General features: G+C 57.5%; 2 protein-coding genes across 3 annotated transcripts; both read right to left on the bottom strand.

Annotated features, from left to right (window-relative positions):
• Positions 1-913: 913 nt before the first annotated feature.
• Positions 914-10612, bottom strand: SUN2 (Sad1 and UNC84 domain containing 2). The gene is made up of 18 exons (XM_041416678.1): positions 10509-10612; positions 9959-10116; positions 9234-9406; positions 8952-9086; positions 8671-8766; positions 8404-8497; positions 8159-8229; positions 7776-7903; positions 7207-7428; positions 7049-7126; positions 6919-6962; positions 5543-5708; positions 5230-5457; positions 3797-3881; positions 3595-3710; positions 3280-3447; positions 2770-2862; positions 914-2653 (listed from the first exon to the last, which is right to left on the bottom strand). Exons 2-18 carry the CDS (start codon positions 10084-10086, stop codon positions 2540-2542), a joined length of 2139 nt encoding a protein of 712 aa, XP_041272612.1. The 5' UTR covers positions 10087-10116; positions 10509-10612; the 3' UTR covers positions 914-2539.
• A 1935-nt stretch (positions 10613-12547) lies between these two features.
• LOC121342384 (extracellular serine/threonine protein kinase FAM20C-like) lies at positions 12548-17724 on the bottom strand. 2 transcript variants are annotated; one of them, XM_041416778.1, is made up of 10 exons: positions 17246-17724; positions 15618-15793; positions 15460-15538; positions 14894-14986; positions 14593-14708; positions 14117-14297; positions 13893-14002; positions 13148-13229; positions 12977-13036; positions 12548-12900 (listed from the first exon to the last, which is right to left on the bottom strand). In XM_041416778.1, the coding sequence occupies exons 1-10, from the start codon at positions 17722-17724 to the stop codon at positions 12666-12668; spliced, it is 1611 nt and encodes a 536-aa protein (XP_041272712.1). In that variant the 3' UTR covers positions 12548-12665. The 2 variants fall into 2 exon arrangements, with proteins under 2 accessions (XP_041272712.1, XP_041272713.1); XM_041416779.1 differs by lacking the exons at positions 15460-15538; positions 15618-15793.
• Between the last annotated feature and the right edge of the window lie 1957 nt (positions 17725-19681).

Below are 19681 nucleotides of genomic sequence, written 5' to 3'. Positions count from 1 at the left end.
AAGCTTCCACTGTAAAGCCAAATGCTCCCTAACCCAGACACAGCAGTTAACACCCATGAGGAAGGAGCAGAGATCCCACTACAACTCCATTTTCAGGGGAAGAGGTCACCTTTCCTGCCTCTCACCAGCATGCCTGATTTACCACAAAACCATTTCTTTCTTGGGCAAAGACCTTGTCTGTTCTTACAGTCCAAGCCCGAGACCAGGGAGCCAGAAGGAACGTAAGAAAAGGGGTTTTCCCCAGGCTCATGGTTATAGCTCTTGCTCCAGGAACCAGAGAAAGGTGAGAAAAAGGGAGAGCTTCATCTCTGCTTTCTCTCTATGATTCAAATAAATACAGGAGCTGGTCTGCCAAGCCCAGAACAGGTCTAGGCATTCATAAAAGCACAGCTCCATGTGCTCAGTGCACTCATGGACAGGACTCCAAGGCAAATGGGCAGCTGTAGACAAGTTTAAAATAACTTTGGCTGTGGATGCCAAGAATTAAGACTACGCTCAATATAGGAGAGAATTTATAGTCCCTGGCTCTGGCTCCAGGTCAGCTTTCTCCCTGCAGCAGGGCCTCCCAGCTCTGCAAGAGGCTCCACAGGGTAGTTTTAACCTGCTGGAGACAGGACTGTGCCCTCTGAGCTCAGCTCTGCCTGATGCCCAGCAGGGGATGCTGAAAGGAGACACTTCTTCAGCCCCTCGTCCTCCTCTGTGCCTACAGTGCTTCAAGCAGAGACCAGCAGAGTGGGAATCAATACATGGTGCTCTCATGGTGTCAGGGAAAGGATGGACAGGGCTGCAGGAGGACAGCTTTGGACAGGGCTGAAACACTGACCCATGAGCCCTTAAGCTTTTCTTTCAATGAAACACACCACAAACCTGGAGGCTGGTAACACCATCCAATACATCCTGGATGCAGGTGTGATGCAAGCAGCCAGGAGGTGGAAGGGCCACATGGCCCTAACACCCCTCAGCCGGGGGAAGGTCCCTGTGCATCCTTCCTGCAAACCCCTGCTGTGCCTCCACCCATCCCAGCAGTACAGGCAAGATGTACATGCCCACTGCAGGCAGAACTCCCCCTCCTGCTCCAGCCCCGTCCTCCCACAGCCAGGGCTCAGAGAACAGTGCAATGCCAGTAAGGAGAGGTAGGAGGAAAAGGGAGCCCTTCCAAGAGAAAGGAGGTCAGCCTGCACCAGCCATCTGCCATCGAGGACCCGAGAGCTGAGGGAGCCCTGCAGGCGGGGTGGCTCTGCATGCTGGCACCTGCCAGCCCCAGGCGCCCTGCAGAGCGGGGACAGCAGCTCCACTTGCTGCTAACAGTCAAGTATACACAGATGCAGCTTGGGCCAGAGGCCACAGCCACGCATTGCAGTCTCAGAGCACATCCAGAGCAAGGAGGGCAGGAATGCCTCCAGCACCCCACCAGCAGCAGTGCACAGAGGACCCCAGCTACCAAGTCTAGCTTCCAAGTCTAGCTACCAAGCCACCAACAACGTGAGGCCTGTATTTTAAACAGCTCTGCTCATCTTATTCTAGCTTATCCTACTGTGTATGCTATTCTACTAAACAAAGCTCTAGCCCTCTCTAAGCCACTCATCCAAGTGGCACCGTGTAACATTCTCTGGTTAAGTACAAATTGCATGGAAAAAGTATTTTTTTCCCTTTGTTACTACAAACCCCCCCACACACAAAAAAACCAACCCCAACACCCCAACTGGAAAATAGCTCCCCTTCCCACCCCTCTTTAAAAAAAAATATCAGAACAAACCCCAAAGGAAAAGCAGGCAACAGGAATTTTCAATAGCATCATCAAGCTTAACACTGGGGAGGCAGGCAGCCAGGCAGGCCAACAGCATTGGTGTGACCCAACTCAGCTCCTGTCAGCAGGAGGGCTTGAGTGGATGCATGGCAGTACCAAGGTGGGCTCTGCCACCAACATGTGCCACACTCCTCCTGCTGCCTCAAACCGTTAGTTTTATGTTAATACTTCATTAATACTGTCTTATTTCCTCTCTGCCGGCCCCATTGGACGGCTGGAGATCTTTACCCAAACCAACACCAAGGCAAGAGAAGTGACCCTGTGTGGAGGGGACTTGGTGGCCACGACCAGTGGCTCCCAGCTACTCTGGCAGCACCGAGTCAGGCACCGTGGTCCCACACGCCCATCTCCTGCACCCAAGCCCGCATGAAGCACATCACAAAATGACACACCCCTTCCCCAAGCCCTGGCCATGCTAGAAAGGAGTGGGACAACAGGGAAGAGGGGCAGCGCAAACCCGATACAAAGTTAGCTTAAAAAGTTAAAATGTCCCATACGCACTGAAAACAAGCCAGGCTGCGCTAGGACCCACGTGGGATGCTCTCGCCTCACCACCCTGGTCCTTGGAAGAGTGAAAGCCTCACCCCTTCAACACCAGCTCTTCTCCTCCCCCCAGGGGAGCAGCTTCCAGGGGCGGCTGCTGGCACGTGCCAGGATTTGTAGGTGCGAAGCAGTGAACCAGACGCGTCCCCTCCCGCCGGCAGCCCGGCAGCATCCTCGCGGGGCCGGGGGTCAGTGCGCCGGCTCCCCGTGCACACGGAAGCGGTAGATGCAGGTGTATTCGGGGTGGCCCCAGTTGCTCAGCACCCGGAGCTCCACCAGCTGGTATGTGCCCATGGAGTCACCCTTGGGGGAAGAAGGAAAAGAAAAACCCGAGACCTTGAGGGCTCTCTACGGCTCAGAAACCCCAGAGGCCCCATTTTCTTCTCAGGGGTCAGGTGCTCCAGGGGCAAAGCATTTACCTCCAAGTAAAATGTTTGGATGGGGTCGCCATCATGGCTATAGGTGAACTGTCCAAGGAGAAGGCCCTCCTCCTCTCCTTCTTCCTTTAAGCCCTATGGACGGGTAGGGAGGCAGAAAGGGAGAATCAGGGGTCACCAGAGAGGGAGACCAGAGGTGATGCACACATCCAGGGCAGAAGAGGGAGAGGGAGACGCAAGCGTGCTTGGCCCCCGCTCCTGCTCTTCCAGGTCAAAATAGACAAATGGGAACAGGGACCAGTGAGGAAGGATGAAGGGGGAGAAGACCAAAAGTTACACCTACTCAAGCCTCTTTGTCCCTGTGTCTCCCACAAACTCTTTCTGACACCCAGCGCTGCCCCTCTCCCCACCAGTATTGCTTCTTCCCCTTCTTCAGGGTAAGATCACCCCCGCAGAGCACCCCACAGCCAGGTACGGGGTTTGTAAGCCATCCCTTCCAACGCCCCACCTCCGTGCTCCCCCCTCCCCTCAGGTCTGGGTGAGGGCACTCACATAGACAGCAAAGTCCTTGGGGGCACTGGGGATGGTCCCCTGCGGTGAGAGGGCTTTCGGGATGTGCTCCAGCGTCACGGCCGTGGGGCGGATAATGCCAGAGAGGCGGATGACAGCAAAGCCCTGGGAGCCACGAAATGCCCAGCAGTTCCCAGGGTTGACATCTGGCTACGAGCATGGAAGTGAAACGACAGCAATGTTACCACCATCAGAGTCATTTTTCCTCCCACCAGCCTGGCTGCTGGCTTGGAGCAACAGGCAAAGCCCAATGAAAGCCCCATGAGGACCAGCCCAGCCCTCCCACCCGGCGCCCACCTGCAGGATGGCACGGGGGGACTGCGAGTGGTACCACAGGGGGATGCCGAACAAGCTCAGCAGCGCCGTCCGCGTCTCGTAGGTCTCTGAGCAGCGAGTGTTGATGACGCTGGCCCCTGGCAGGAGGGGATGGCAGCAGGTGAGCTGCACCCAGCCCCTGTGGTCACCTCCCCAGGACAGCTGGCTTGTCCTGACCACCTACCTGCTGACTCCAGGGCATAGTCAACCATCCCCACACGGTCCTCGCTGTAGCGCTTCAGGGCCTGGCCCACGATGAGATGCACTTGCTGCAGCGGGAGCAGAGGGCACAGGAGGGTGACAAACTGGGCCAGGCATCCTGCCCCCCACCCGCCTGCCCCTGCAGGGACAGAGGGTGCAAGGACCTTCCCACAAAACAGCCACGGGATAGAACAGCCAGGGGATGAATCACCGTGGCAAAAATAAGAGGACACGCATTTGGCTGGGAAACCTCATTAGAGGTTGCTAAAAATACCCCAGGGGAGAGGAGCTGTGCACTGAAGGGGCAGCACCCAGGCATGCTGCACTTGCCTGTCCCCAGGAGGGGCTGGCCCAGAGGGAGGAGAGGTGGCACCAGACACAACCTGACAGACCACCCAGAATCATCTGCTCGTCCCTCCTGCCCTGTCCCACAGGACTGATGGGAGCTCTCCTTCTCCAGAAAAGGAGGAGATGGCTGGAGCATCCATCTGGAGCCAAAGCCAGCCTCAGGAGCTAGGACCCTGCAGCACCACTTTGGGTCTAAACTTTATGGAGTGCATAAAGCTCACACAGACTATAGGGACTGCTAATCCCAGCTTGATCCCTCCCTCCACAGAGAATTGCCAGCAACTCTTTCCAAAGCAAGCAGGCTCATTTTTTCCCCTTGGTGTCATTCTGCTGAAATGCTTTGCACCAAACAACTCCGCAGCACTGCGGAAGAATGGGGATAAGCAAGATGCTCCACCCACGGAAGCCTTGATGGCACCTCTCCCACGTTCTGGGTGAAGGATGCACGAGCAGAAGCTTGGATTTTAAGACAGTAAGTGTGAATGCTGAGAACCGGTCAGAGAAGAAATCAGATAAACTTTGCCAGACATTCCTCTGGGAAGTTTTGAGAAAACTTCAGAGAAAGAATTAAAACAATCCTGCAGCTGATGTTTTGAACTTGTTGTTAATTGTAAGAGGTTTACAAGAAGGGTGTTGTTCCTAATTACCCAAGGGTGTGAGGGATATTGATTAAGAACCAGCCAGGTCCACCTTTATCATAACTGTCTATAAAAGGAACTTGTGGTTTCTAAAAACTTGGCTTTTGCCTTCTGAGAAGACACAGGAGTCGTGTCGCTTTATTCACCCGTCCTCAATACAACAGGGACAAGTAAGAGCCTTGCAGGGCTGCAGGTAGTAGCGCCTGTGACCCCTTCCAGAGCACAGAGCAAGCACAAACTGAGAAGGGAGTGACAGAGAAGGAGTTTCAAGTTGCATCCTCTGTGCCCAGGATCTATCCCAGCTGTGGGGGTGTCCCAATGCCTCTGCCATCTGCCAGGCACACATGCCAGCCCCCTGCACACACAAAGCGGGGCACAGTCCCCAACCCTGTGGTCACCTCATGTCCCTGGGGCTCAGGCCAGTACTCACCTCCTCTGTCACTCCTGCAGCCCCTCCTTGTCTCAGGGCCACTCCAATACCAGCCTGAGCATCCCGTGCTGACAGTCTCCGGTCCTCCAGGACTTTTGCAAGGATCTTGTGCTCCAGAGCCTGGAGCTCTGCTTGCAAGTCTTCCCGCTGGAGGATGAAGGCAGCAGCACCATCCTGCTGGGACTGTGACAGGAACCTGTTGATCCACACTGGGAACTGTGCTTCCACCTGGAATGGTGCAGACAGAGCTCAGCCCCGGAGCAGGGACCCTTACTTGCCTTTCTGCCAAACAGGCTGGGGACCAGGGACTCACATCAGCCCTCACTGTCTTCAGCTGCTCCAGTATCCCCTTCACGTGCTTCCCCATCACCTCCTGGTCTGACTTGAGGCTTGCCAGCTCCCTCCTCAGCACTGCCACCTCCTGCTCCAGCTTGCCCACCTCCTGCTGGAAGGTCCCTCGCAGGCTCTCCTGTACCGAGCTGTGCGAGAGAAAGGTAACAAAACCTTGTGTCACTGTGATATTGTTATGAAAAATCCCTTTGATGGGATTTCTTCTCCTGAGAAGCTGAGAAGCCTCAGAAAAGAAATGTAAACAATAATTATCTGATGCTTTGGAATGTGGCAGGTGCATCTTTGATTGCTTCCATGTGAACTGTTTTTACTTAATGACTAATCCCAGTCCAGCTGTGTCAGGACTCTGGTCTGTCACAGGTTTTTATCACTCATTCCTTTCCTAGCCTTCTGATGTATTCCTTTCTCTCTATAGTTTAGTATAGCACTTTGTAATATAATATAATAAATCAGCCTTCTAAGAAATATGGAGTCAGATTCATCTCTTCCCTCGTCCTGGAACCCGCAAACACAGCAACAATCTCATGCCAATAGGCCCAGTTCCCCTCTGCAAACTGGAGGACGAGGTTCATCCCACATCACCTATGCTCAACCCCATCTCCAGACCCAGTTTTAATTCCAGTGGCAGTGACCTCTTCTACTGCATCCCATGGGAAAGCATCCTCAGCTCACCCCTCGGCTGAAGGACCACATTCACAGTGATCCAGGACAGTGGCAAAGGTGATTTCCTGCCATTGCTCTTGGAGCCCTGCTGCCAGCCACAGAACGGGTCAGGTTGGAACAGACCACAGTGGGTCATTTGCCACTGAGAAGAGCCTGGATCCAACCTCTTGCCACTTCCCTTCAGCCACTGTCACTGATGAGGTTCCCTCTCAGTTGTTCCTTTTCAAGGCTGAACAGGTCCAGCTCCTTCAGCCCTTCATAAGAGAGATTCCCCAGTCCCTTCATCACCTCCACAGCCCTCTGCTGGACCCACTCCAGGAGCTCCATGGTTCCCTTGTACTGCTGAGGAGCCCAAAATTGGACACAGCACACCAGAGGTGGCCTCACTAGGGCTGGGTAGAGGGACAAGATCACGTCCCTCAACCTACTGACAATGCCCTTCCTAATGCCACCCTAGGATACCACTGGCCATTTTGGCCAGAAGGGCACAGTGCTAGCTCCCACAGGCACCCACATATGTATCCTTCCTTCCTTTCCCCCCCAGACTATGCCTCTTGATCTCTCCTTTGTCCCCAGCCAGGCCTGCAAATCCCTCCTAAGCCTGGCTGAGGGAATTCACCCAGCTACCTGCCTGCCCCTAACAGAGCAATGGCCCTGCCCCACAGCCAGTGTTACCTCTGCCACTCCGAGTTCAGCTCCAGCAAGCGCGCTTCCATCTCCTGCCAGGAAAAGGGGAAGGGGTGAGACCTGTGGCACCACTGCTGAGGGCGTCCTATCCAGGTCCCTCCACACCCTCGCCACTTACCTGGGAAGCTTTTGCCATCTTGCCCAGGCGCCCGTCTAAATCCCTCTGCACCTGGGCTCGGAGCACATCCAGCTCACCCTGCAGGATGAGGAACAGGGTGGAATATCAGAGCCTGGCCCTGCCCACGCCCACCTCCCTGCACTGCCCGTGTCACTCACCTGGAGGTGGTTGGCCATGTCGGTGCGGAGATGCTCCTTCAGCCCCGCGTCCCGGCGGCTCACCAGCCCCTCCAGCAGCGCAAGGATGTCCCCCGGGGGTGGTTCTCCCCCTGCTGTCACTGCTGCCGCCCCCCGACGCAGCTCCCACCGCGACAGCTCGGCCTCCAGTGCCTCAAAGCGCTTCTCCAGGGACTGGAAGCGAGCCAGGAGTCGGTGTCCCCCCTGCAGTGACAAAAACAGGGTGTGATGCAGCCCCCCCGGGAAGTGTCTGCTCCACAGGACCCCTGTGAAAAGGGACCCTGACCACCCATTCCCCAGGGTCAGTGGCATCTTATTCATCTGCCGCTTCCCAGGAGAAGGCAGATGTTCCCCCTACTCCATCCCAGGGACACCCCAAGAGTGAGATGGCCACAAGCTGGGGGAACCAGTGTGCAGCCATCATCTGCCCCGTCCTCCACCATTCCGCACACCCTGGAAGCAATTGTTCAGCCACAGATCACACCATCCCAGCTCTCCCTGCAAGGCACTCATCCCACCTGGGCCACCATCATGCCTTTGCTGAAGCTCACCTGGTCCAGCGTGGTCAGGTCCCCGGCCCCAGGAACGTCAGAGGAGGAGGAAAGCTTTCCACCTCCCCACCACGGGAAGGAAGGCAGGCTGAGTGTCGACAGCCCATACGGGTAGAAGTACCAAGCTCCTGAGCACAGAAGGATGAGATGGTCACAACCACAGGCTGGTAATGGCCACAGTAGTGGACAGGGTGGACTTGCAGAAGCTCAGCCATCAGCATCTCCAGGGATTACCAGGAGACACTGGCACAGGGATGCTGATGGAGCAGGTTACCAGAAGCCATGAGCTCTGAGCTCCAGGCCAGCCCAGCCCCCAGCTACGGCAGTGGGATGCTCTGCACTGCCCCAGATCTCAGGGCGGCACATCAAGGGAGGTGGCTCACCGTAGGCGGCAGCAGCGAGGAGCAGCAGGAGCAGCAGCAGCAGCAGGGACCTCTTCAGACGTGGGTAGCGCCTGGAGCACGGAGAAGAGAGAGGGCCTGAAGGACTGCAGCCACCTTCCATCACCTTTGGATGGGGCCAGAGGGAAAGCAAAGACACCCACCATCCCAAATGAGCCTCCCCTTTCCAGGGTCTGCAGGTTTTCCCCACGCTTCCCCCACCCTGGTGTCCCCCCCAGCACACTCACCTGGAGAAGGGGACGTTGTCCAGGTGGGAAGCTGTGCCGGTGAGGCGGCGCCAGGCCCCTGCCAGCCCTGAGAACAGCCAACGCATGAACTGAACTGCCAGGAGAAAAAAACAAGCCTCAGGAGGGGTCCTGACAGAGATGTCCCCTCCATGCCCAAGGGTGGCACCACAAGGGGGTAAAACCCCTCCACCCAAACAGGGGACAGCACACACACCACCTGGAGAGCAGAGGTGCTGCTAGAAGTGCCCCTGCCAGGCCTCAGCTCACCTGGGGAGGTGAACACCTGCCAGAGGAAGGAGCCCACTTGGGAGGCTGCAGTTCTCAGACCTGACCCGGAGCTACTCTGGCCTGAGTAATAGTGACCTGGAAAGGAAGCAGCGAGTCACCAATGCAGACAGCACTTCAGTGCATTGCCCACAGCAAAGGAACTGGGGGTGGCATTTAGCGGGGACTGGCAGCACACTGGGTACAGCCAGGCCCTGGGCTGGTCCCCCCGGGGACGCTTCCCCTGTACTCCTGCCACTACAGACAGACCAGTGCATCCCTACCAGCGTAGTCGTCCTCCGAGGAGTACCCAGATGAAGATGTGTAGGTGTCGTACGTCTTGCTCTCTAGCACCCCATTGATCTTACTGGACTCGGTGTCCCCTGTGCCTCTTCTCCTCCTGGTGGAGAGCTCTCCACCTGCCCCAAAACACAGAGTTCCACTGAAAAATCACCCACCATCACTTCCGCAAGGGGCACTCCAGTCAGCCAGCCTGGGCAGTTGCCCCAACACTCTCCAGCACCCAGGGAGGTCCCCAGCTGCCCTAGGAGAGTGGGAGAGCTCACCCCAGTAGGTGCTGCTGTCCAGGTCATCATCCAGCATGGAGCTACCCAGGGCAGCAAGGCCCCGGCTGCCCCCCAGGTAGGACTCGCTCATCATGGACTCGCTATAGTAGGAGGTTTGGGTGCTGGGGGCGGGAGAGAGGCGCTTTGTGCTACTCGATTTCCTCCGGATCGTCCTGCGGGAGGCGAGAACAGGCTCATCAGATACGTGTGGTTACAGGGTGGGGGGTCACAGTGCACTCATGGGGGGAAATGGGGAATTCACCCCAATCCCTCGACCAGCATCACTTCCCTGCACACCGGATGGCGGCAGCGTTCGGAGGCTGCAGCCGCTGCTTTGCAGAGGCCTCCCGCCCGTCCCGGGCATCGCTTCCGCTCGCACCGCTGCGGTTTTCCGGCCGGCTCTCGCGGCGCACCTCCCTCCTCCCTCCCTCCTCCGTGTCGCCATCCAGCTGCAGCTGGGAGCTGGCACCGGGCCACCCACGGCAGGCTCCTGTGCCGGGCCCGCAGGGCTGCCTGCGCTGGGAGCGCGGCGCTTCGGCTGGGGCAGGGGCACAGCCGGTGCCAAGGCGGCCATGCCGGAACGCGCCGGGCTCACCGTCGTGCTCCTTCTGCAAGCTATCCCCACACCCCACGCATGAAGGTGCCCGCTCCCTGGTGTGGGATGGAATGCCCCGCCCGTGTCAGATTTGGGCAGGGGGAAGCCCCAGTGGTGCCCCCCCGCTAACCTGCCGGTGGTCTCCTTGAAGGGGAGCTGCGTTCCGCCCAGCAGAGATGTGCTGCTGCTGCTGGTCGTGGCATCATCGTCCCCGGGGTAATAGCGGCTGGTGACAAGGCGCTGGCTGCGGCGGGACATGGCGGCAGCACGGACGGGAGCTGGGCTCACCTGGGGGCGGGGAGAGGGCGGGGGAGAGGGGGAAGTGTCAGTGGCAGGATCCCCGCAGGGACGCACCCAGCGGGATCCCCCTGGCGGGGACCCCGCCCCTGTGGCAGGGGTCCGGGCCCACACCGAGCTCCGTCCCGAGCTGGCGGCCGTGGGGTGCCCCGGGATGGAGCTGCCCCCCGTACAGGCCGATGAACCCCTTCTCCTTTCCCCTCCGCGGACCGCCCGCGCCTGGAGCGGCTGCCCCCGGCCCCTCCGCGCCTCCGGCCCCACACATTCTCCCCCAGGCCCGGTACGGAGGCAGCCGGCCCGCCCGCAAGCCCCCGGCTAAGCCCCCGGCTTTGCCCCCGGCTTTGCCCCCGGCTTTGCCCCCGACGTCCCCCTCGCAAACCCACCGGCAAGTGCCGCGCAGCGGGGAACGATCCCCTCCGTCCTGCCCGGCCGCTCTCGCCGCCGCCGCTCCCTTTTGTTTTGCGGGGGAAGGCGGCACCCGCCTCCCGCCGCCGCCCCGCCCCACCGCCGCCGGCAGAGGGGGGCAGGCCCCGCTCCCCCGGCCTCTGGGGACCTCTTCTTTATCATCACAATTATTGCTATTTATTATTACCACCGCCACAAGCATATTCTTTTTATTTCGTTTTCTTTTATTTTCATCATTTGGGGGGGCCGACGACGAGGGCCCATCCGCACTGCCCACCGGGACCGGTCCCCAAAACACCTCATCCCTGGGGTTGGGCCGCCATGCCCAGCACGGGCAGCAGCCAGCCCACGCTGCCAGCCAAGGGCGTGGGCGATGCCAGCCCAAAATGGGAGCTCCCAGGTGCAGGGCTGCACCCCAACCCCGCGTTTGGGCTTTTTTTGGGTGGCTGGTTTGCTGGTCCTGCTGGGGTGAGAAATCCCCGCACCCTACGCCACGGCGACACGGCCGAACCGATCCGTGGATCGACACCCGTGTGCCCACGGCGCCGGGAGCGGGCGGGCGTGTTCTGCCGCTGGCCCCGGCACCCGCGGCCACCGCTCTGCCCCACGTGCGGCTGGGCAGGCTCCTCAGCGAGCCAAAGCGGGCTGCTCCCGTGGGACCTTGAACGGACCTTGTGCAAACTCACCAGGCTGAAAAAAAAACAGCCACCACCCCCACACCTCGCGTTTCAAATCTGACGGCGCCTCGGAAAAAGATTTGCCTGGGGGAGCTCTGAGACTCAGAGCAACCGGCCACCTGTGTCTGGATGCGATTGTTTAGGCTGTTTTTGTGGGTAGGTTCCTGCCCTGGCTTTGCATATAAGGCAAAAAGGTATTTATATAAAGAGTCAAAAAAACTACGAGGCTGGCAGAAGGGAAGGAACCTATTGCAAAACAGCCCTGAAACCTTTTCCTCCGTGTGCTGGGCTTTGGGGCACAAGCCAGGGCAGTGGCAGGAGGACGTGCTGTCAGCATTGGGGGGGCACACCGCAACAAACCCCGATTCAGCATCCCCAGCCCCGTTGTGTAACGCAGACAGATCCTCTTTGTCTCCCTTTTCTTTTTTTTTTTTTTTTTTTTCCCTGCCTTTTGAGCCCATTTTTTGTTTCAGCCAAAATCTCTGCCTAGCTTTTCCAGCTCCATCTCCCACTGTGCCAGCTGCCCTTTTTCACCCTTTCCCGTGGCTTCCCATCCCTTTGCAAGTGTCTGGCTGGGACAGAGGACATCTCCCCTCCCCAGTGGCACCTTTAACTCTGGCCGTGCAGATGGCAATCCCGTGTCCCAACCTGGGTACGCTGGCAGTGGCTCTCACAATGGCACCTGCTCCAGCTGACGTAACCCTGCGTGGATTAACCCCCCCGGGAGGCTCAGGGGATAAACTGGGTGCTGAGCCACCAGGCACTAAGCAGGGTACACAGGCCCAGGTCAAGGCAGCCCCTTCTCAGGAGCTACTTTTTTGGGTGTGAAGGGAGTCAGTGGCAGTTCCTGGAGGATTTGGGAAGATGTTCTCAGGGGAGTGGGGTTTGTCCTTGCTGCATCCCTGGTCCTGTGGAGGAGGTGGTGATGTCAGAGCCATGGGAGTTTTTGAGTGGGTGTGGGAAGATTGGCACAAAGATAAGTGGTATGTAGCTGGGAGCCTCTGCCTCATTTTCCCCACACCAGCAGTGGGGAGTCTCAGCTCTCTTTTTGGGGGTCAGCAGGGCATCACTGTGCTGGGGGTGGGGAAGAAGGGATGGGCCAGCTATTCCAGTTTGGCAGTTCTTGCTGGGGAAAGGCAGGAAAAATCCCTACCCTTTCCTAAAAGGCTTTGGAGGGCTGAAGTGACACGTCCGGGCATGCAAGGACAGGCCAGGGCTGGGAAAGCAGCCTTGGTGGGGAAGATCACAGCTTGTGTCCTCTCCACTAGGCCAACCTTTTTATTTAAATTCCCTCCCTGTCCCACCTATCCTTACAACTTGCTTTCCTGGTTCACCACACCACCAGCTCGGGCACCACCAAAAGCTGACGCTACACGGAATCAGAGCTGCACATCGATCCCCACATCACCCTCAGCAGCACACCACAACAGCCCAATCCAGCAGGGTACCCAGCCCCTATCACACCCACGACCCCACATCGTCCACCAGCACCTTTTCCTGGTGGGCTGCCCTGGCCAGGCAGTGTCCCACCGCCACCAGCACCTTCCCCAGGCGCCGGTCCAGTGCCTGCAGGTGGGGCTCAGCCAGCACAGGGGCCAGTGGATCTGCGGCCAGCGCCTCCCGCAGCACGTCACTCAGGCGGTAGGGCTGCGTGGCCAGCAGCTGCAGCCGCAGGTAAGTCGACTTCTTGATGCTGGATGAGGAGGGAGAGGTCTCAGTAGGAGGAGCCTCTCCCCAGCAGCAGATGCGGGGTGGGGGCAGCCCCTCACCTGCAGCATTGCTGGAGAGGGGCCAGGATGGACGGTTCATCGCGCGAGTGTGTGCCGAAGCTGGGGGCGGGAAGAAGCCCTTAAGGATGTGTCAGGGTGGCATTTCGGCATGACTGGAGGTCTCCCCCCACCCCTTTGCTGTGATTGCTCCCCCCTACTGCCCAGCTTTACCCGCGACCGTTGTCCAGGTGGAGCAGGAAAGTGTCATTCCCAAATTTCTCAAAGGTCTCATAGTGGTGCCGGTCCATGTTGCCTGTGGGGCCAACAAATTTGGCATCAGGCTGTGGGCTGGAAAGTGGGAGCAAAGACACAGAGCACTCTTCTGGTGTGAGACTGAAACCCAGAGCTTGGGGAAAAGTGTTGGAGGCACCTCTAAGTTGTCCACCTGGAGGCCATGGCCGTGCAGGGGAACTGAGCAGACCCCACGGCCTCCCCTTCTCATCCCAGCAGCCCCACAGAGGGACAACAGTGGCAAATGGAGCAGAAGTAATGGCAAAGGCATGGCTGGGTGGTCAGGAATGAGGAGATGGGAAACTCTCCCAGTCAGATGCTGGTGAGGGGACAGTGCAGGGAGGAAGAAGTGGCCCAGGGACAGGAGAGGCAGCAAGAGCCCTGGGCAGCATCATCTCCACCTCTGGCTCTGCAGGGACTGCATGTGAGAGCGTGCTGGAAGGTGTTCCCCATGTCCAGGGTATTGAGCTGGGATCTCCCTGCAATCTCTTGACCTTCAACTTCTGCCTGGGAAATGCCCTAGTGGCACAGCCCTGTGCTCTCATTGTGAGTAAGACTGTGGCTCACTGCAGCCTGAACAACAGTCTGGCCAACAAATCTCACAGGGCATAGTACCATGGAGCCATTTGGGCCTCCAGGTCTGAGGGACCTGCACAGCCCTCAGCATGGGCACGGGGAGGCTCACCCATGAGGAAGTCGAGGATGGCCATGTCGATGAGGTCGAGGAGCCGATGGCCCCTGTCGTAGGGCGGCGTCTCTCGCACCTGAGCGCAGTAGTTGGGGTTCAGCTCCCACCTGGTGGCAGAGGCCGGGGAGGGCAATGGGGCCATGAGGGCGGCTGTGGAGAAGCCCCCTCCCATCCCATGGCTCTGCTGGCCCATGTCCCCACACCCCCATGCCCCGTCTCACTCAGCCTTCTTGCTCTTGTGGTAGGAGCGGCGCCAGGGGCTGCGCCAGGAGCGGCGCTTGGCCAGGGTCTTGTCAGGGAGCAGGGCAGCCATGGAGCCCTCCAGCCGGTCCGGTTTGCCGCAGAGGGCGTGCTCGGTGGAGCAGTAGTAGGAGCACTCCCCGTAGAAGCAGACGTTACCCGCTGGCCAGGTGACAAAACAAAGGTTGACAAAGAGAAGGAAGGCACCCCCAGGCAGAGCGGTCCAGCAAACAGCCAGGGAAGGATGCTCCATGCACTCTGGCCATGTGCCACCAGCAAAGCAATGGCAAAGGAGGCTGTGAGGAGCAAAGGCCTCTGGCAGGGTACCCTTGGCAGCTGGAACAGTCCCCAGCGGGATAGTTTGTCTGAGTGTGGGGGGAGCCAGGGAGCAGCAGCCAGCACCAGGTGAGCTCCATCCAGGTGGCCACAGGAGAGGATGGAGAGCATGAAAGCTCACCTGGGGAGATGAAGAAAGTCTTGGCCAGTTTCTTGTCTGTGGTGATATCCCGAATTTCCTTTGTTATGTTGACCAAACGGCCAGAAACTGGGGGGATTCGCCGGAAATCCAGGATCCTGAAACACAGAACTTGGAACTATTTCTTACTGACCTCAGCTGGTTTAATAACAGTGAGTTATTAAAACTGACAGGAGACACAGGTATCCTCACAACAGGGAGCGAGAGGTGGGACGAAGGAGGAATTTCTCTGGTGCTTTGCCAGTATGGCAAGGGCAAGCTTGGATGCAAAGCTTATGCTCACCTGTCCAGGTGGAAGGCTGCAATCTCTGCATTGTGCCGCTCAAAGTCTGAGAAGTAGAAGAAGTCAATGGGGGTCTCCTGCTCCCGGGTCTGCCTGGAACGAGAGGGGACAGTGGGGGCAATCATCACAGGTGGGGTCACTCCAAACTTGGGATTAGTTCCAAACCACCACTCACCTTGTGTCCCCTTGTGACACTGGAGACACAGCCAGACCCATCTCCTCCAGTCACTTCCTGATGGGTGGGTGGCTCCAAGCCCCCTACCCAGGCTCCCAACTCAAGGGGTGGGGAAGCCCTCATGGACTGGAGGTTCCTGGATGGTCCTTATGGACCACCTTCTTCTTTCCACCACTGGAGGTCACTACCCCATCACAAGCTGCACGCACCGCCAGAGAAGGCAAGGGAAACGGGCCCATTCTGCTCGCCTCAGTTTGGGGATGGAGGTGCTGGAGCGAGGCAGCACATGAAGCATTGCTCCGTTTTTCCCTGCATGGTCCCCTCTGGCCACTCCACGCTACCTAACAGGACCGTGTGGGTGAGGTATAGAGTTGTCCCGGGCTCTACTCACTTCATGGGCTTGAAGAGGGCCTGCCCATAGTTTGGGAACGTCATGATGAGCTTGAGCTGGGTCCCGCCGGACTTCTGGACTGAAAGGAGGCACATGGGGATGAGTGAGGCAGGCAGCAGGCAGCAGGGTGAGCAGGGCTACAGGCAGGGAGGTGGTACCTGAGCTGATGATCCTTTGCGTGGCCAGGTCCCGGAGGAGCGCAGGCAACAAGGGGTCCCGGCGGGGGTACAGCTCATAGCGGTTGATGCCGATGTGGAATTTGAGCCAGGTGGGGTAGGTGTCATAGGCTGTCTTCCCTGTCGGGAGGAGCGTCTCGGCTTTACTGCTGCTGACCCTGCAGCCCGAGAGCCACCACCGCCCCAACAACAATGACAGCTTTTAGTTGGGACAGGATGGGTCCCGTGTCCCCGGGCCCTTCCTGGGAGCCAGTGCATGGAGGGTGAGGTGGGGAGAAAGGCCAGAGCAAGCCCTGGATTGGTTCCAGGTTTCATGGTGGCAGAACTGCCTGCCCCATACGGCCTCCACGGGGCTCTTGGCACCTGGCAGATCCCACCCAAAGCTGGTGGCCAGGAAGACCCACCAGCATGGCTGGTTGGACACAGTGTTTTCCCTCCATCCCTCATGGAAAAACCCTGGGTTGATCTTGTTTCTCTCATCCATGCATTTGTTTCCCTGCTGGAACAGATTATCTCACTGTTTTTCCCTAAGGGATTGGCTCCCAGGAGTACAGTCTGCTACACTCCTCCATGTGCCTACTGGGGACACACGTGTGTACACTGAACAAGGGTGGAGAAGCATGGGCTTCCCAGCCATCCCCAGCACTGACCTGAACTCCCATCCTCCACAACCCATTCCCCTTGGGTGGGTTTCCCCAGGGAGGTAAGTTTGGGTTAGCACTATCCCTGCCTCTGTGCATCCTGCAAATTTGCAGTTTGCTGGCATTCAAGGGAGCCCCTGGGGCGTATCTGCCCCACCTCTGTGCTAGCACACACTGGCACTGCAATGGGACAGCTAGCCCAAGGCACCTGTAACCCAAATCCACATCTCTCTCTAGGAAAACACAGACTGTGCACTGATTTCATAAAACCAGACCCAAAGTGGTCCTCAGAGATAAGGCAAATGCCCAATTGTGGAAACCAGCTCTTAGGCCAGCTTTTATTTTCTCCCAGTTCTAGCAGGCACCACTTTGGAAGGTGTGCTTTCTGTAAGGAAGCTGCTATGTGTTACAATGCTAAAGCTTCTAATATCTTCCCTTCTAATTAGAGGTTAGTAGTCCAAAGATAAAAATAGACAGCTGTCAGCAGTGAGCTCACCATACGACCAAGCCTAACAAGGCCAGGCAATATCCTGCAAAATGCAGGATAGGAATGGTCTCATGGTTAGAGGCAGCCTAAACTGCAAGCTTTGCATCTCCAACATACCGAGAGAGGGGGATAAAACTGGTTAGAAATCTGGAGTGGGGACTTGTCATATACAGAGATACTAAGGTCTAGTCTGCTTTGGGGAAGGGAAGGAGCTGAGGAGATCACCTAATAGATATCCATAATACAATGAATAATTCAAGAGTCTCCTTTAGCTTTGCTGTATGCTACAAGCTTATGGGTAGCAGCCCAAAAATTCAGGGCTAGGAGAGGATTTGAGATATGAGAAAAGCATGCTCAGTAATGGGGGCCCCTCTGGGGAAGGATGCTGATCTACAGAAGGGAGCTACGTTTGGTCCCTGCTGCTTGTTCCCTCTAATCCACACATCCCCCAAATGCAAGCTAGGGTTGAGCTGGCTCCTCACCATTCATCACTCCCGCTGCTGCGCAGGCTGAACTTCTCCATGGGGTTGACGATAAACAGCTTGTCTTTCTCTGTCACCTCTGGGACTGGGATGTTGTAAAGAGGGTGCTCGAAGAGTGCTGCCAGCTTTGATCCCTTGGTCCACCCTGCATTTGCCTCTTCATGCTGCTGCTGGACCCCTGGCTCTCCAGCCCTTAAGTGCAGCCCCGCTCTCTCTGGCTGGGAACTTTTCTCCAAGGAGCCGTTGCTTCCACTGAAATCCTGAAGGATTCGCAGGCTCAGCTTTTTGATGCCACCCGGCATGGGGCTGCCTGACGGGACACCCACAGCTTCTGATGCTTTAGTATTGCAGCCACAGGACCTGCGGGTTGTGGGGAGAGCAAAATCCACCACCAGGTGCACGAGAAGGGCCAAGAACAGAAGAAAGAGAAAGCTGATTTTAAATTTCCTCTGGAAGAGCATTTGCAGCCGGCACCGCATCCTTCCTCACACAAAACACTCAGCAAGGGATGGGCACGAACACAGGGTTAAAAATGTTGGTGTGGCTGCAGCCTCTGTGCAAAAATAGGAGAGAGGTTTCCTGGATTTAGAGCATCGCAGCAAAAGACCAACTGGTGCACGGGCAGAGTGGCAGGAAAGATCTGTCACCACGGCACCTGACAGTGTGACACCACCAGGATGGGACAGGAGGTTGTGGCAGGGTTTATCAGGGCTGATTAGGGTCAAGCTGGCATTGCCAAGGTTAGAGTGAACGGGGCAAGTTCCAAATCAATAGCTGCAATGCTGGCTCAGGGACAGCAATGGCTGCAGGTGACTCCCCACTGTCCTGTCACCTGCACAGGGCTGCAGAACATTTCTTTGAATACAGGGCATTAAAATGGTTTGGCCCCTCTGCAGCACACACCCTGCCAAGCACTATGTAGCCCCATTCCCCATGTTCGCCATAGCTGCACTCTCAGAATCCAGAAGAATTTTTTTCCCATTGCTTGGCCACATCAATTTTATCACCCTCCCTGATCCACTGAAAATCAGTTGTACTCAAGCCCCCTTTCAAAAATCACTGAAACTGGATAAAATGAAGGTGATGTATCAGCATTGCTGCGAGGGGAAATGCTGGGCTGGCAGTGTAAGGAAGGGCTGCCAGGCAGGTGAGTTTCAGGGGCAAGGATGTTCCCAGGGCCTCTAAAGCAGGTAGGGGAGGCAGGCAGGCAGGAGTGGGGATACTGCCTTGGGCATTGGCACAGAGGGGCAGTGGGACCCACCAAATGCTGGGGAGGACTGGCAGTTTGTGGAAGGGAAGAACATTTCTTTTTACAAAAAATTCATTTTTGCAGTGACACCATGGACACAGAGCTGGGATGCGTGTACAAAAATAGTTCATGACTTGTAGGGATGGACCTTTGTATTTGATAAGGGACAGACAAGCACAGGACCACCTGCAATACGTCTGGGGGCCGTGGTACAGTCTGGCACAATGTTTATTTTCTCTTTGCTCTTCCAAAGGATGCAGAAGGCATGTGAAATCCCATACATCATGTAGTTCTTCCTTGTTGCAAGATGCACCAGCAGCCAGCTTGGGAATGCTCACTCCCAGCCAGGGAGGGTTTGATGATCAGTGGGCAGGGGGGCCATTCTGGAGACCCCCTCCTCTGCTGCCGTGCCTGCGCTGCCCGCTCGCACCGTCCTGTGCCGGCTCCTTCCGTGTGTGTCTCGGTCCCCTCCCAGGCGGCGCGCTGGGAACGCGCTGTCCCGGTGTTCTTGGCTCGCGTGTCCCGGCGCGACAGTTGCCTGGAAACCGCCTCCGGCTGACACCATCGCCGCCCCAGATTCAGCCGGCCCCGCGTTCCCGAGCCTTCTGCTGGCAAGATGGCCGAGGAGAGCCGGGGCAAGCGAGGAGGAGGAGAGCTTTCCAGCCCGGCTGGCGAGCTCGAAGCCCCGCAGAAGGAGCTGATGGAGGGGAGCAGATGGCTTCCCTGGGTGGAGGAACACGGCGTCCTGCTCCGGGAAGTTTGCTGAATTCAGTCCGGACACAGGTTTCAGACAAGGCCCCTAGGAGGGGCTGTAGCTGGAACATGGGATCATTAGGTCATGGCTCAGAAAAACAGCAACCAACCAACCAAAACACCAACTCCGTGTACTAACTGATCACATCAAAGGAGCTGGGCTCGGCTCCCGGAGCACGGTCATAGGTTTCATTAATCCAGAGCCAGCCCTGAAGAGAGGGACGCCTCCTCATTCCAGTGCCCCAAACCTGCTCCAAATGGGGCTGGAGGGGATAGAAACCTCTTTCTCCTGTCCTGGAGTCAGACGGGCACAGGGACCCTGTGGGCTGAAGCCACCCTGCTGACTGTTAGTCCCATTCCCAGATAATGAAGCTTGCAATCCTACCTCCTCACCCTGATTTAGCATCCCATTGCAAAGCAAAGGCAGGGGGCTT

The sequence above is a fragment of the Onychostruthus taczanowskii genome, unplaced genomic scaffold (assembly GCF_017590055.1).
Source record: "Onychostruthus taczanowskii isolate IOZ18803 unplaced genomic scaffold, ASM1759005v1 scaffold53, whole genome shotgun sequence".
NCBI classification, from domain to species: Eukaryota; Metazoa; Chordata; class Aves; order Passeriformes; family Passeridae; genus Onychostruthus; species Onychostruthus taczanowskii.
This window is presented reverse-complemented; position numbering and strand designations above follow the sequence as displayed.

What these genes read in the sequence shown, in the direction of transcription:
- SUN2 (XM_041416678.1), bottom strand. Translation starts at nt 10,086, where the DNA reads ATGTCCCGCCGCAGCCAGCGCCTTGTCACCAGCCGCTATTACCCCGGG. An exon ending in GGACAGCAGCACCTACTGGG is followed by an intron (nt 9,087 to 9,233) that starts GTGAGCTCTCCC and finishes GTTTTGGGGCAG; the next exon opens with GTGGAGAGCTCTCCACCAGG. An exon ending in GACAACGTCCCCTTCTCCAG is followed by an intron (nt 8,230 to 8,403) that starts GTGAGTGTGCTG and finishes TCCGTGCTCCAG; the next exon opens with GCGCTACCCACGTCTGAAGA.
- LOC121342384 (XM_041416778.1), bottom strand. Translation starts at nt 17,724, where the DNA reads ATGCGGTGCCGGCTGCAAATGCTCTTCCAGAGGAAATTTAAAATCAGC. An exon ending in GCAAAGGATCATCAGCTCAG is followed by an intron (nt 15,539 to 15,617) that starts GTACCACCTCCC and finishes GCCTCCTTTCAG; the next exon opens with TCCAGAAGTCCGGCGGGACC. An exon ending in GACTTTCTTCATCTCCCCAG is followed by an intron (nt 14,298 to 14,592) that starts GTGAGCTTTCAT and finishes TCACCTGGCCAG; the next exon opens with CGGGTAACGTCTGCTTCTAC.